At 61.5% G+C, this 13,235-nt stretch overlaps 2 protein-coding genes across 3 annotated transcripts in view; one reads left to right on the top strand and one right to left on the bottom strand.

Annotated features, from left to right (window-relative positions):
* SPEG (striated muscle enriched protein kinase) overlaps positions 1-13,235 on the bottom strand; it is a 38,556-nt gene that overhangs the window by 7,723 nt on the left and 17,598 nt on the right. For both annotated transcript variants that reach the window (XM_021526305.2, XM_077784972.1), the window contains 24 exons: positions 12,801-12,983; positions 10,921-11,132; positions 10,563-10,651; positions 10,185-10,366; positions 7,838-8,098; positions 6,415-6,573; positions 6,082-6,271; positions 5,708-5,937; positions 5,410-5,529; positions 4,906-5,010; positions 4,597-4,803; positions 4,348-4,471; positions 3,787-3,959; positions 2,922-3,034; positions 2,569-2,737; positions 2,392-2,485; positions 1,838-2,038; positions 1,629-1,689; positions 1,351-1,428; positions 1,021-1,193; positions 889-915; positions 429-581; positions 167-209; positions 5-73 (listed from right to left, as the gene is read on the bottom strand). In XM_021526305.2, the coding sequence (XP_021381980.2) occupies positions 5-73; positions 167-209; positions 429-581; positions 889-915; positions 1,021-1,193; positions 1,351-1,428; positions 1,629-1,689; positions 1,838-2,038; positions 2,392-2,485; positions 2,569-2,737; positions 2,922-3,034; positions 3,787-3,959; positions 4,348-4,471; positions 4,597-4,803; positions 4,906-5,010; positions 5,410-5,529; positions 5,708-5,937; positions 6,082-6,271; positions 6,415-6,573; positions 7,838-8,098; positions 10,185-10,366; positions 10,563-10,651; positions 10,921-11,132; positions 12,801-12,983 (3,416 nt within the window). The remainder of the gene's footprint in view (positions 1-4; positions 74-166; positions 210-428; positions 582-888; positions 916-1,020; positions 1,194-1,350; positions 1,429-1,628; positions 1,690-1,837; positions 2,039-2,391; positions 2,486-2,568; positions 2,738-2,921; positions 3,035-3,786; positions 3,960-4,347; positions 4,472-4,596; positions 4,804-4,905; positions 5,011-5,409; positions 5,530-5,707; positions 5,938-6,081; positions 6,272-6,414; positions 6,574-7,837; positions 8,099-10,184; positions 10,367-10,562; positions 10,652-10,920; positions 11,133-12,800; positions 12,984-13,235) is intronic.
* Positions 3,883-13,235, top strand: part of LOC110468386 (tubulin alpha-5 chain) — an 85,034-nt gene continuing 75,681 nt past the window's right edge. The window contains exon 1 of the mRNA XM_021526303.2: positions 3,883-3,889. The gene's annotated coding sequence lies outside the window, so the exon portion shown is untranslated. The remainder of the gene's footprint in view (positions 3,890-13,235) is intronic.

The raw sequence follows: 13,235 nt of genomic DNA, 5'->3' as shown, positions 1-13,235 counted from the left end.
TCACCTGCCATTTCCGACGGGAGATGAAGAGCTTGAGGTGGTCGGTGCTGATGACCTTCCCCTTCGCCAGTGTCTGTGGGGTGAGGGAACAATGGTGTCCTTGGAGCCTGCAGCAGGCTCAGGGAACCCTGTGGCCTCTTGGCATTACTTCCAAGACGCGGCTCACCTTGAACCAGGGATGCTCCAGGGTCTGTTCTGCACTGGGTCTCCTGTGAAACAACACCACTGGGTGAGAACCACCCAGGCTCAGAGGCTTGACAAGGGGAAAAAGGGCAGGAGAATCTGGCTGCCCATGGTGCACCCCAGCAGAGCCGTACAGCTAGCCTTGCCCTTGGGCACCCTGATGCATGGGGGTCCCCACCCTCCCTTGAGCACAAAGTTCATGCTGAAGGGGCAGGGGATGGAGAAGGGGACCCTGTAGTACTCACAGCTTGTCATTAACCAGCACTTTGATGACAAAGCCCTTGGCTTCCCTGGTGAGCCCCTGGAACATCCTCTCCTCAAAGGCCACATTGTAGTTGCGGATGTTCATCAGCGTTGTCTTGTCATTCTCCCCCACGAAGGGGGAGATCCCTGTCAGGCTACCAAGGAGGAGACACTATCACTGGGCCATGGGGCCATGAAAAACAGGATTAAAAATACAGAGAACTGGGGACAGGACCCCAGGCCCCATCTCTGGGGTCATGGGGACATGGGAAACAGCATGGCAAGTATAGCAGGCTGAGGACAGGACCTCAGCCCTGGTGCCATGGGGAGGGCAGATGTAGGAGAAGCTGGACGGGAGGCTGAGTCTGTAAGGAGTCATGTGCATGGTCACAGTCTCAGCTCTGGAACTGGTGAGGGGGTGGAAAGGGTGTCCCTTCTGTGAAGACACACTGGGGCACTTACCAGAGGTATGCGATAACCCCCACAGGCCTGCAGAGAGGAGAGCACAGTTACTGCACATCACAAGCCCTCCAGGGTGCCCAGTCTCTCCTGGCATAGCAGGGAGCTCACCGACCACCCAAGGGCCAGCCTTACCAGATGTCAGTGACGCTGGAGACAGGGGTCTGGTTGACAATCTCAGGACCCACGAACTCAGGGGTGCCATACTTGCAGTACTGTGGCTCCTCAGACGTCAGCTCCTGGGCATTGCCGAAGTCACAGATCCGGATCTGGTCGCTGCTCAAATCTGCCATCAGGAGGTTTTCTGGCTACAGGACAGTGCAGAGCAGAGGGAAGCTTGGCAGGAGGCAGGGGCTTTCCCCAGGGAATGAATGTTCCCTGTCAACAGGACCACTCCCCACCCAGTACACCAGGAAGCCTTCACTGGAGGCAGCGGGCAAGAGGAGTCTGTAAAGACTCACTCACTTTGATGTCCAGGTGCAGGACACTGTGCTGATGCAGGTAGAGAATCCCTTCCAGGACCTGCCGCATGTATGACCGGACCTGCAAGAGAGCGAGTGAGGAGAGTGGGCAGCCCAAATGTGAGCAGGCTGCACACTGGCCCTGTGCAGAGGAGAATGTAGGCTATGGCCCCCTTAGTAGCCTGATACAATGAGCCCTACACATCTCTAGGCTAAGACAGACCCCACTGTCCCCAGGATCCCTCCCTTCCATATCACTTTGCTCCCACAGTGTTCACTCACCTCTGATTCACACACTGAGGGCTTCCTCACCATCCTGTCCAGCAGCTCCTCTTCAGAGCACCTGGGTCCCAGTCAAGGAGCATAGAAATTCCATGCTCCATTGTGCCCCACACCCAGCTCCTCTGCACCCACTCTGCCCACCTGTTCCCCACAAAAGCCTCCCCTCCTCTCCTGTGCTATGCACCCATGGAACTGTGCCCAGAGGATACAGCTCCATGACCATGATGACAGCATTCTTCTTCTCAAAGGCATCGTGGAAGAAGACGATGCGCTCGTGGTCCAGCTGAGAGAGAATGTGCAGCTCCCGCCGCGCTGACTGCTTGGCCTTGGTCCTCCCAGGGATGAACTTGGCAGCGAAGTCCAGCCGGGAGCTCTTCTCTGTCACCCTCCGCAGATAGGAGAAAGCCCCCCTGCAGTTCAGGATAAGGGAGGATAAGAAGGTGCATGAGCAGGAGACCTCTCCCTTCCCTGAGCAGCTGGCACAGGCACCCGCTCTGCAGGGAGCTGCTTGCAGCCTCAGCTGCCTCTGTTACCATGCACTGGTCACGGAGACCCCAAGCCTGGCTTTTCTCTGACCATGCCAGGTCCCCACCCTAAGCTGGCACAGGAGTGTCCACTGACAGCAGAGAGGAGCCCCAGCACCCCAGGATCTGGCATATAATGAAGCTTAGTCCCCTGTGTCGGAGCCCCAGGGTGCAGCCTGGCTGCAGTACCCCAGTCCCTGCAGTGCCCAGGATGCCCCATCATGCCAGCAGCCACCTACCTCCCGATCTCCTCGTGCACATCATAGTAGTCGGTCAGGCGTCGTGCCTTGTGCAGCGCATCCTCCTCCATGGCGGCATCAGCAGTGGGCTGGGCTGCGAGAAGGAAAGGCACTGGCATGGAGCAAGCCAGACATCCAGGCTCTGCCCTCAGGGGCTGGGAAGCCAGTCAGCCATACCTGCCCGCACCACCAGCTCTGCTTTGCAGGAGACCTCCCCAGCCAGATTCTTGGCTGTGCAGGTGTAGACACCACTGTCAGGCTCAGCAGCACCCAGCACCACCAGCGAGCACTCGTTGTCCTCATATACGAAGCTCAGGTGGCTGCTCTCCTCCAGCAGCTCCCCATCCTGGGGGTGGCAGAGGTATTGGGGGCGTCCTGTCTCATCCCTGACCAACTCCCACCACCCTTTCCCCATGGGTAGGGCATGAGACACATCCTTGATCACCAGTGCAGCAGCCCCAGTGAGGCAGTGAAGCGTGCAGGTCTGGTGGGAATATGGCTCAGGAAGGGGTTTGGGGCTCCCAGCCCACCTTGTACCACATGATGTCTGGCAGCGGTTTCCCCTCCACCACCACAGCGAATCGTGGTGTCTCCCCTTCCTGGGCATCGATGTCCTCCATGATGGACTCAAAGCGTGGTGCCTCTGCCAAGAGATGGGGCATAGGGCACCATGGGGCAGTGCCAGCCCCCTGCCATGGCATGGAGTGTACAGCTGTGAGGCACTGCAGGTAGGGGTAGGGGCATGGAGTGACACGGGGCAGTGCCATTGCAATGCACATGGAAGTGGGACACCTCTCCAGGGCAAACCACCAATGGCAGGTGTTTGCGCAGCATTCGGCAGTACCCCATTGGAGTGGGGCACTGTGGGGCACTGCCTCTCACAGCCCACAGGCATGGAGCACTGCGGTAATGCACATTACATAAGGACGTGGAGGACGGTGGGGCGTTGGGGAGGTGTCTCTTATGGTTCTTGGCTATAGGGCACTGGGAGCAGTGCCTCCCAATTACACTCAGGGATGGGCCACCCTGCAGCATTGCCACCCACAGCATCCCTGGCTAGGGGACACATGAGGCACTGCCTGCCCACGTACACAGTTATGGGACACCTCTGCCCATGGGTATGGGACACTGGGCAGCAGTGCCAATGCATGGTTCATGGTTTACCATCCCCGTGTTTGTCACCCTACAGATCCGCACCGCCACAACGTGTGAGTGTGAAGGACTGAGGAGCGGTGTCATGCTATGTGGCAGTGCCCCCATGGCACATGGGCATGGGGCACCATGGGGCAATGCCACCCTGCAGGGCAATGCCCCTCCCCAGCATATGGGCTTGGAGCACTCCAGGGTGCCACCCCCCAGCAGACGGACACGGCCTCCCAGTGCAGGGGCACCTACCTGCGAGGCGGAGGCGGAGGGTGCACTGGGCAGTGCCATGGCGGTTGCTCACCTCACAGGCCAGCAGCCCCCCAGCCCCCCGGCCCACACGCAGCAGCCGCAGGCAGTGCTGGTCGTCGTCTGGCATCATCATCTCACACGTGCCCTCCAGTTCCCCCAGCACCTGCCCACCCCTGAAAGCACAGCAGCTGTCACATCACAGCTCCATAGGCAGGACCACTGCCCCATTGATAGATCCCACCCCACAGCCCAGGAACACCTCCTTACCCACAGTCAGATCCCACCCTGCAGCCCCCACAAAGCACTCACATCCCTTTGCTAGCTCTGCCTTCTCAATGGCTTTTGCCCCTTAATACCCTACAGATAGCACCCCACAACCCCCCACCACAACTCTTCAGAGCCCTGGACATCATCCTTGTGTGCACACCCAGACCAGCCCCTGGGAAGGAGCCCCCCACACACACACAGTGGGCTGCATGGAGGGGGGAAGTCCTTCTCTATGCATCCTGTGGGGTGATTCTAGGCACGGGGCAGACAACAAGGCACAGTGTCATGTCCTACCTTTTCCAGGTGACGGTGGCCTCCACATGGTTGATGGTGATGGTGATGGAGGCTGGCTGGCCTTCTACCACATACACCACATCTGGTTTGTCCAGGATGACTGGGGCCTCCTCCAGGTAGGGACCTGCCAAATGCATTTTCACCAACCCCTGCGCACTCCATGCCACCCAGCCTTGGGTAGCTTACCCCCCAACAAGGGACAGAGACCTCTACCCCAGCTACTCACTCCCTCCCCACTGCCCTTCTCACCCCGGTCCAGGAGCTGCACGGGCCCCACAGGTGGGGAGGGCTTGCTGTTGCTCTTGGGAGTGGCAGTGATGACACGGAAGAGGTAGTGGGCACCCTTGGTCAGCCTGTGCACTGTGTAGGTGGTGTCCTGCACACCAGTCACCAGCACCACCCACTGCATCGTGCCCAGCACTTGCATTTGCACCACATAGGTCACCGAGTTAGGATCTGAAAGAGGACAGGGTCAGTGCAGAGCCCCTGGTGTGGAGCTCCCCATGCACCCCATTGCCCACCCCCTGCCATCTTCCTGCCCATACCCTGCCCCCTTACCTATGGCAGTGTCCAGCCACTTGGGCTTGTTCCAGGTCAGCGTGATGGCTCTGCCAGTCACCAAGGCCACAGTGGGAGGCCCATCTGGAGGGGTTGGCACCACATCTGCATGGGGAGGTAGGTAAGGATGTAAGCATAGCCACTGCCCCAGCTTATCCGGGCAACTGCCTCATGCTCTGGGAGATGCTGGCAGAGGGGATGGATGAGACCAGTAATTCTTTCTGGTTTCCTGGTGAGGACTCAGCCTGCCAGCCCCTCTGGGACTGGCACTACCAGCAAGCTTCATGCAGGACCTAGTAGTCCAGGGATGGCTCCTGACCACACAAGATGAGAACTGCACTTCTGGCCCTACTTTTAGGTTGGATTAGAGACCTCCTGAGGTCCCCTCCGAACTAAACTGCCCTGTGATCGTATTCCCCTAGGACCTCACGACAATCCAGGTCACAGCCTGGCAGGGTGGCTGTGAGTGGCCACACATCCCAAGTGGTGTCTGCTGCTGCTTACCGGTGACATAGAGGTGTGCATAGCACGTGGCCTTCCCCACTTTGTTGGCAATGACACTTTTGTAGACACCAGCATGTGCGTGGCTGACGGCCGTGAATACCAGACGATGGATGTCTTTATCTGGGGGAGAACAGGGGGACACAGGTAAGACCCTACCAGCTAAGCAGCACAGAGCTCCCCTTCCTGCCTCATGGGGTGTAAAGGCCTGGGGGGTGATGCCTCCTCCAAGAGTGTTTCCCTTTCTCCCACCCCATGTAGAGGGACCCCAGGGGGTGGGGAAGGCAACAAGGAGTCCTACATTGCATCATCTTGCGGTCATCAGTGCTGTCAATTCGGGAGCCATTGTGGTACCAGGTGATGGAGGGGTAGGGCATCCCGGCCACCTGGCACTCCAGCACAGCCTCCTTCGACTCCACCACGTCCAGGTTGTGCAGTGGCTTCAGGAAATCAGGCATGGTGAAGCACTCTGTCTCTGTCTCTACCTGCTCTGGCTCCTCCGGGATGGATGGCATCTTCTCCAGCTTAGAGCTGCAAGAGCCCACACATGCTCATCATGGGAGCATGGTGCAGTGCCCCCAGCTCAGCCTAGGCTTTGCATAAGCCTGTTGTATGCCAAGTCCCAGAGGGGAGCAAGCAGGGGGAAGCAGATTCCAGTGACCATCCAACTCTTACATCTGGGAGGCTGCAGATGGCCGTGGCTCCTCCACATAGAGCTCGGCAGAGCACTCCACATGTCCATGGGTGTTCCTGGCGATTGCCTTGTACTGCCCTTCATCTTCACTGCCCACGTGCACAATGACCAGTGAGTGCAGCCCTCCATCCTGCTGAATCCTCACATTCTCCCCCTCCTGCACCGGCAAGCCTGTGCAGAAACACACACCACCATCAGCAGCAGCATCCCACTCCAGTCCCAGCCAGGTGCAGCCTTTGGGTGCAGCCCCCAAGGACATGAGGAGAGGTCTCCCTGCAGGGGCCCTTGGCAAGCTCTCTGAGCTTGGGGGTTACCAAAGTGAGTCCAGGTAACCGTCGGAGGGGGCGTCCCACTGATCATGCAGACAAAACGCGCTGTCCGCCCTTCCACCACGTCCACGTCCTCCAGCTTGCGCGTGAAGAGCGGCTGCACAGAGGGCTGCACCGTCAGTCGGGCGCTGCAGGTCAGCTCATCTGTGAGGAGAGCAGGCACTGGTGAGCCCCCACAGCACACGGCTGTGCAGGGCAGGAGGCAGCCTGTGACACCCCCTGGCTGCCACCCAGCAACCAGTGTGGCTGTGCGTGAGCATACCCCATACGCAGTGTGGGTTGAGCCCAGGTGTGTGGCGTTCCAGGCTCTGTCCCTGTGCAGGGCAGGGGGCACAAATGTGTGTAAGCTCCCCATGCCCAGGGCTGGGGCTCTGATGGCAGCAGGCACCTCCTTCCTTTCTGCACAGCAGTACAGGTGCCAGCAGCAAGGTGGGATGAGAGAATGCCCTGTCCTCCTATAGGTCAGGAGATCACAGCTGGCCTGTCCCCTTGGGGATGGGGCAGCAGTGCTTAAGTAGGTAGTGCCAGCACATGCAGCATCCAAGGAGCAGCATGGGGACACAAGTAGGCTCGATGCTCCAGGTGAGGGCATTTCCAGCAGGGACCACTTTGCAATGACAGTGTTGTCACCCACCCTGGGTAAGGATGAGCAACACCATTCTCAGGCACTTTTACCTGCCTGAGGATGAGTTGGCTCAAACTGCTGCTACCTTCAAAGTCCCACAGGAATACAGCCTCCTTCATGGAGGATTGCACAGAAACCAACCACAGGGTGCAGGGAGAATGCTGCTTCTCCCTGCAATGCCCCCCCAATGCTGCTGCCTAGGTGGGCAGGAGAGTGGACTCTGTGTGTGCCAGAGCTGTGGGCAGCATGCAGAGGCACAGTGTGTCAGAGCCATGGGACAGAGGCCCATGCAACTCTTGCTGAGCTGTCCTCAGTGATGGTTTGCTGGGAGAGGTTGGGAAGCCATGACTCCTTGCCCATTTCCCCACGATCTCCCAAGCCAGCAGAAACACATCAGTACTGGAGCAGGATGCCCAGAAACTCTGAAGCCAGGGGACAGGGACAGCTGGATTCCAGGTCTTCATCTACCTGGTGCAGCCATGGAGCAATGCATGTTTCAGGGAGCCACATGCATGCTGGCAGAGAAGCTGAGTGGAGTGGTGTTGGACAGAGCTGCAGGTCTCAGGGTACAGGAGTCCAAGAAGTGCTGCACACTAGGTTTCCCTGAGAAATCTTCCCAGCACCTGGGGCACCAGCACTCCCTATCCCCCTGTATCTCCATCACTCACAGCTACATCCCTGAGAGCAAGAGCCCTGAGCCCAAGGTAGGGGGGTCTTTCCACCCCACTAGGGCCAAGCCCTGAGTGAGAACCCCCCTGGGGGAGCTGCATGCCCACCACTTACCTTTGGCAGTGCTGAGCTTGCAGGTGTAGATTCCGCTGTCATCTTCATGCACAGAGGTGAGCAGCAGCTTGCACTTGCGCCCATCAAAATGCATCTTGCATTTGAGCAGTGCAGGCTGGAGCAGCCGGCCCCGGGACAGCCAGTCTACGTCCATGTCTGGCGGGCCGGCCACCATGCACTCAAAGACCGCCATCTCCCCCGCCCCGACCACCAAGTCCTGCAGGGGAACCACGATGGCCAGGGACTGGCACTCGGGGCGAGCTGCCCGGGGAGCGGGGAGAGAGAGAAAGAAAGAGAGAGACGCATCTCAGCAACTGAAAAGCAACCATGAGAGGTAGCAGGGATGGAGTGGGAGTACATGCAGGGCAGTGGTTCATGCAGGGAGGGGGCCTGGTGCAGCGGGCAGGGAGTGCAGCAGGGAAGGGTGGGATGGGAGGTGAGATGTGGAAAGCAGAGCTGAGCAGGGAGGGGGCTGGGGGTGAGGGGAGGTGTCCGTGCCAGGAACACACCACACAGCGCTTTACCAAACAGATTTTATTAGAGCTACAAAAAAAAGGGTCACGGCCTCGTAGCCCGCCCTCCCATCAAGCCCCCTCCCTGGGAAGAAGAGACCCACAGCCAGGGGATGCTCCTGAGGGACCCAAGCCCTGGGGCTACAAGGGATGTGTCTGTCGTGGTGGCCAAGCTGGCACCTGAGTGGCCACCGTGAAGCCAAAGGGGCCAATGATCTCCCTCCCCCCTGCACCTCACGCAGAGTGTTCCCGTGTGGGGTCCCTGGGGTCTCCTGTCTCCCGTGCTCCAAGGTGACTGTCATAGAGCTGCCACCGCACTGCAGCTCCTTCCCTACAGCCCTGGCCGGCACGGCGGCAACCCTGGGCTCAGCTCCCTGCTCCCTTTCCCTGGGCAGCAAGAGAGAGGCAGCAGAACACACAGACAGGGACAAACGGATGGAGCAAGAGACAAGACAGCATCATATGGGCACCCTGGCCCGGCTGAGGGGGCGCCTGCTGCTCCCCTGCTGCTCCCCCCGCCCCGCCTCAGTCACGCCTGCCCGGCCATCTGGCGAGCCCCGGCCCGCAGTCGAGGGCCCGCGCGTCCCCGCGGTGCGTCCAGGACGAGGCGGCGGATGGAGAAGGAGGTAATAACACAAGGTGAGGTCCACTGCCTAAGAGGTGTCCAACTAAGAGCCCCGCAGCCGCGGCTCTGAGAGATGCACCCCCTTATCGCACTCCCCCTGCGTACAGACAAAAACCGCAGTCAGCAAGCAGAAGGGTTAGTGCGGCAGCCACGGGACCGGCACGGACACACACACCAGCGCCAGCACGAGCGGTGCGAGTGGGCAACAGGGCACGGAGCCATCCGCTGAGCCCCCCAAGAAGGGCTGGGGTTAGGCCATCACCCCTGCAGCCCAGCACCTGCCCGTCGTGGGACACTGGGACAGCTTCCGCTCCCACCCCGGTGCCGCCGTGCTTTGCTGTAGGCTGGGAGCGTAATCCCGGCAGCGTACAAGCGGTGCAGCCAAGGCCGGGTGGGATCGGCACAGCTCAGGGGGGCTCAGGCAGCCATCAGCAGGGAGGGCTGGGGGGAGCAGGGCACACACAGCAAAGGGCAAGAGGAGGGAGGCAGCATCACTCATCCCCACAGGCCCCTTCCCTGGCCTTGGGGATACCAGGCAGAGCCTGGCTATCAGTCCCAACTCCCCCCTCACCCCCTCAAAACTGCACACTTACTTTGGGGTCCTAGGAGGACCACAGCAGGGCTGGGGAGCTATAGCAAGGAAAGGGGAGTGGACAGTGAAGTCCCATGCCTATGGGACATTGCTGGAAATGGGCAGGGAGGGACCCCCTGCAAGTTGCCCTGTGCCTAGCACAGAGCTTGCAGGTAGCCTGGGGCAAGGAGGGAGCAAGCTGCAGGGCATGAGGACATTTCTTACAGAGCCCCCAAGGCTAAAAGCCCTCCCTGATCAGCCAAGGGCAGCACTTAGCCCCATAAGTGTGTGTGGGGGGGGATGTGGAGTGAAGCTGGGCTGTGAGAAGCTGTTTGGTCTGGGTCAGATACGTGGGGCTCTAGAACAGCAGCAAACAGGTGGGACCCAGGGCTGCACATCTGGATGAGAGCAAGGCAGAATGCCTTCTGCTGCAGGGCCAGCCTCTGCGGACAGCCCCAGACACGCAGCTTCACTTTCCTGTTCCCCACCTGCGCCACCACAGGGGGAGCTGACTTGTCCCCTTCTTATGTCACACCACCAAGTGGAGGACCTGCAGTGGTCCCTTTCTCACAGCTCATGCAGGGCACTAAGAGCCAGCTGGCCTCTCAGTACTTGGGTGACATACTCAGGGAATTTTACCTCTGACCTCCAGCTTGGCCTCGCACTGCTTGGTGCCATACTCATTGACGGCCTTGCAGGTGTAGAAGCCGGTGTCAGTGTGCTCTGCCGCCAGGATGTGCAGCGTGAAGAGCCCCCGCACTCCCTCTGCCTCCTCCACGTGGTGCCGGCGGCCATACTTCACTGGCTGCCTGTTTCTCAGCCTGCTCCAGACAGAGGCAGAGCATCATGGTCATACCTCGCCCTGCACATTCAACCTGGCTGTCCCCAAAAAAAGCTTTCACCAACACTCTCCGCTCAGGATCAGAGCTCCATGCAACCATGCCCAAATGGAGAGGTCACTGTGCCTGCCCCCTTCTTTTCTGCCCAGCTGTGACCCCAAAGAGCAGCAGGACTCACCAGTAAATGATGGGCTTGGGCTCCCCACGGACACGAACACTCATGCTGACATCCTGCCCCTCCAGCACTGACTGGTCCGATAAGGATACCTGAGGAAAGAGGGGTCAGAGAGCAGCAAGCACCATCTGCACACAGGACCATGCATCCCCACCGCTGCACCCAGGGCTGTCTGTCCCCTGTCACAATAGAAGTACCAGGGAAACTGGTGGGGTGGAGCCTGCCCAGGTGTTGCAAGGACCCCACATCTTATCAAGGGCTAGTAAGACCTGACCCAGCATCTCCTGGCACCGAGGCCCACAGTACTGGAGTCACAGGGTACTGTACCACTCTACGAGTCCTGGGGGATTTGCTATCTCACCTCAAAAGTGGGTGAAGCCTTAAAGGTGGTCTCAGGGGAGCCGCGGGCAGCCCCATGCTCTGCTCTTGGCTGCAGCTTCATGGCCGGTCGGTGCTGGGGGGTGCCGGACTCGGGGAACTCTTCCAGCGGGCTCAGGTACTCCTCGTCCGATGTGATGGGGCTGGCCTGGCCAACGGTGGGGGACAAGTTCCCATGCCGCTCCACAGCGGGTGCTAGCACAGAAGAGGCTGGATAAGGAGCTGGCAGCAGTCGAAGCCGGACAGGCGGGTTAGGGCACCCCTTTGCACTACCCCGCATTCCAGGGGTGGACACCCACCCCGCGGCACGTCCCGCCTCGGCAATGGCCGGCAGCGAAGGGGTGCGTGGCCGCGCCGGGGGAGGGGGTGAGCAGCACGCCGCGGGATGATAAGGGGACACGATATTCCGCAAGGCGACAGCAGGGCTCAAGTGGCTCTTACGCAGCAGCCCGCGCTCCCATCCTTAAGCCGCCCGGATTCCCGGGATGGCTGTCCCTGCCCGGGCCGGCACGGCTGAAGGTGACATTGGCAGCTGCGCTCCCCCCTGCAGCCCGCCCGCCCGCCGGTCCGCGCCATCGGGGGCCGGACTGGGGGACTCGAGGGGTGCGGGACACAGGGCCGGCACGGGACGGGATGGGGAGCGGCGACCGGCACGGGGGACTGACGGAGCCCAGTCGCCACCATGGGGGTGCTGGCCCCCTCCGGCCGGCCGCCGGAGCGCTCCAAGCTCCCTGCCCTGCGCCGGGGATGGCGGGCGGCCTTCCCGGTACCGGGCAAGGGCTGTGTCCCCGTGCCTCCGTGATACCCGCGGGCAGCTTCCAGCGGAGAGCTGGGAGCCTGAGCCCGACTTCCCCCTGTCCGCACCCGCCCCCCCGCCCCCGAAGCACCCCGCACTCACCGGGGCCACGGCAGCCCCGCGAGCCGACCCGAGCCACACCGCCGAACCGCCCTCGGTGCCGGCGGCACTGCCGGTGCCGGGCGCCTCCAACTCGCAGCGCCGTCGGCCCGCTGAGCCCTCCCCGTCCCAGCGCCGGCCGGCCCCCGGGGCTGGGCCAGCAGCGCGGGGGAGGGCCCGCGGCGGGTCGGGGTCTGCCGGGGCTTCCCGGCCCCCCGCCGCTGTGCCCGGCTGCTCCTGAGTACACAGTCCTGCCTAACCACGGAGCGGGGAAGTTTTGGGTTCTTCCAGCCCTCGGGGCAGCTCTGAGCCTCTGCCTGCCGTCCAGAGACGCTCTCTTGGAACGAGGAGGGCTTTGGGGCTGCAGCGGGCTGGGTATCTCCGTGGCAGCGGCGGGGGCTGAGGTGGGGTTCTCCCCGGCTGGCAGCTTGGTGGGCAGGCAGGGTGACCCCACAGCTAATAGTTTGTGGGGCGGGGGCCCCCCCGCGGCTAGCAGAGTGGAGCGCAGGGACATACCCACAATTTGCGGGTTGGGGAGTAGGCTGGGCTATCCCCACGGCTCACATGCTGGAGGTAGGAGTACCCACATGGTCTGCAGGCTCAGGGCAGGGGTGCCCACATGGTCTGCTGGGTTGTAGAGCAGGCTGATGTACCCCGATGTCTAGGGGGACACAGGACAGGTGTGGGGGCCGGACATTGGGCTGCTTGCTGGGCGCCAGGGGATGCTCACAGCCTGACCCTGCTCCCCCCACGGTAGTATCCTTCCATGGCTGCCGGGAGCACGTCAGCTGCTTTGGTTCAGACAGAGCCTTGTAGGGTAAGGAAGCCGGTTTCTTCCCAGTGACAGCAGCGGCAGAGCTGGCAGCCAGCCTACCGCGGCGCCAGCCCTCTCTCCCTCCCTGTCTGCCTCCCTCCTTGCCTCCCTCCTTCCCTCCCGGCGTCCCTCCATCCCGGGCCGCGGTACTCACCGGGCCGCACGCTGAGGATGGCGCTGCAGCAGGTGGCCCCCACCTCGTTGGCCGCGGTGACAGTGTACAGCCCGGCGTCGGCCACCCGGGCGCTACGCACCAGCAGCGTGTGCCGCTCGCCCTCCGCCTTGATGGGGCGCGTGGTGCTGCTCCGCAGTGGGACCCCGTCCTTCCTCCAGGACACTGCCGGCAGAGGCGGGGGTCACGCGTGGGCAGGACAGGCCGAGCTTTCCCAGGGTCTGCGCAGGGTCCCAGGCGCTCCTTTGCCTGGCCTGAGGACCCATTTGCTATGGGGAGCAGCCCCGGGATCCCACGGCCCTCTGACGGAGAGACCGTGGCTGGTCCCTATCTGCTTCCTGACATCCTCCTGCCCTCCAGTGGAGGCTGGAATAGGGAATTAAAGTGGCTGGGCTTCTGCCTGGCTTTGGAGACTGG

The sequence above is a fragment of the Lonchura striata genome, chromosome 8 (genome assembly GCF_046129695.1).
Source record: "Lonchura striata isolate bLonStr1 chromosome 8, bLonStr1.mat, whole genome shotgun sequence".
Classification (NCBI taxonomy): Eukaryota; Metazoa; Chordata; class Aves; order Passeriformes; family Estrildidae; genus Lonchura; species Lonchura striata.
Note: the sequence above shows the minus strand (reverse complement) of the source record. Positions and strands in the feature narration are given on the sequence as shown.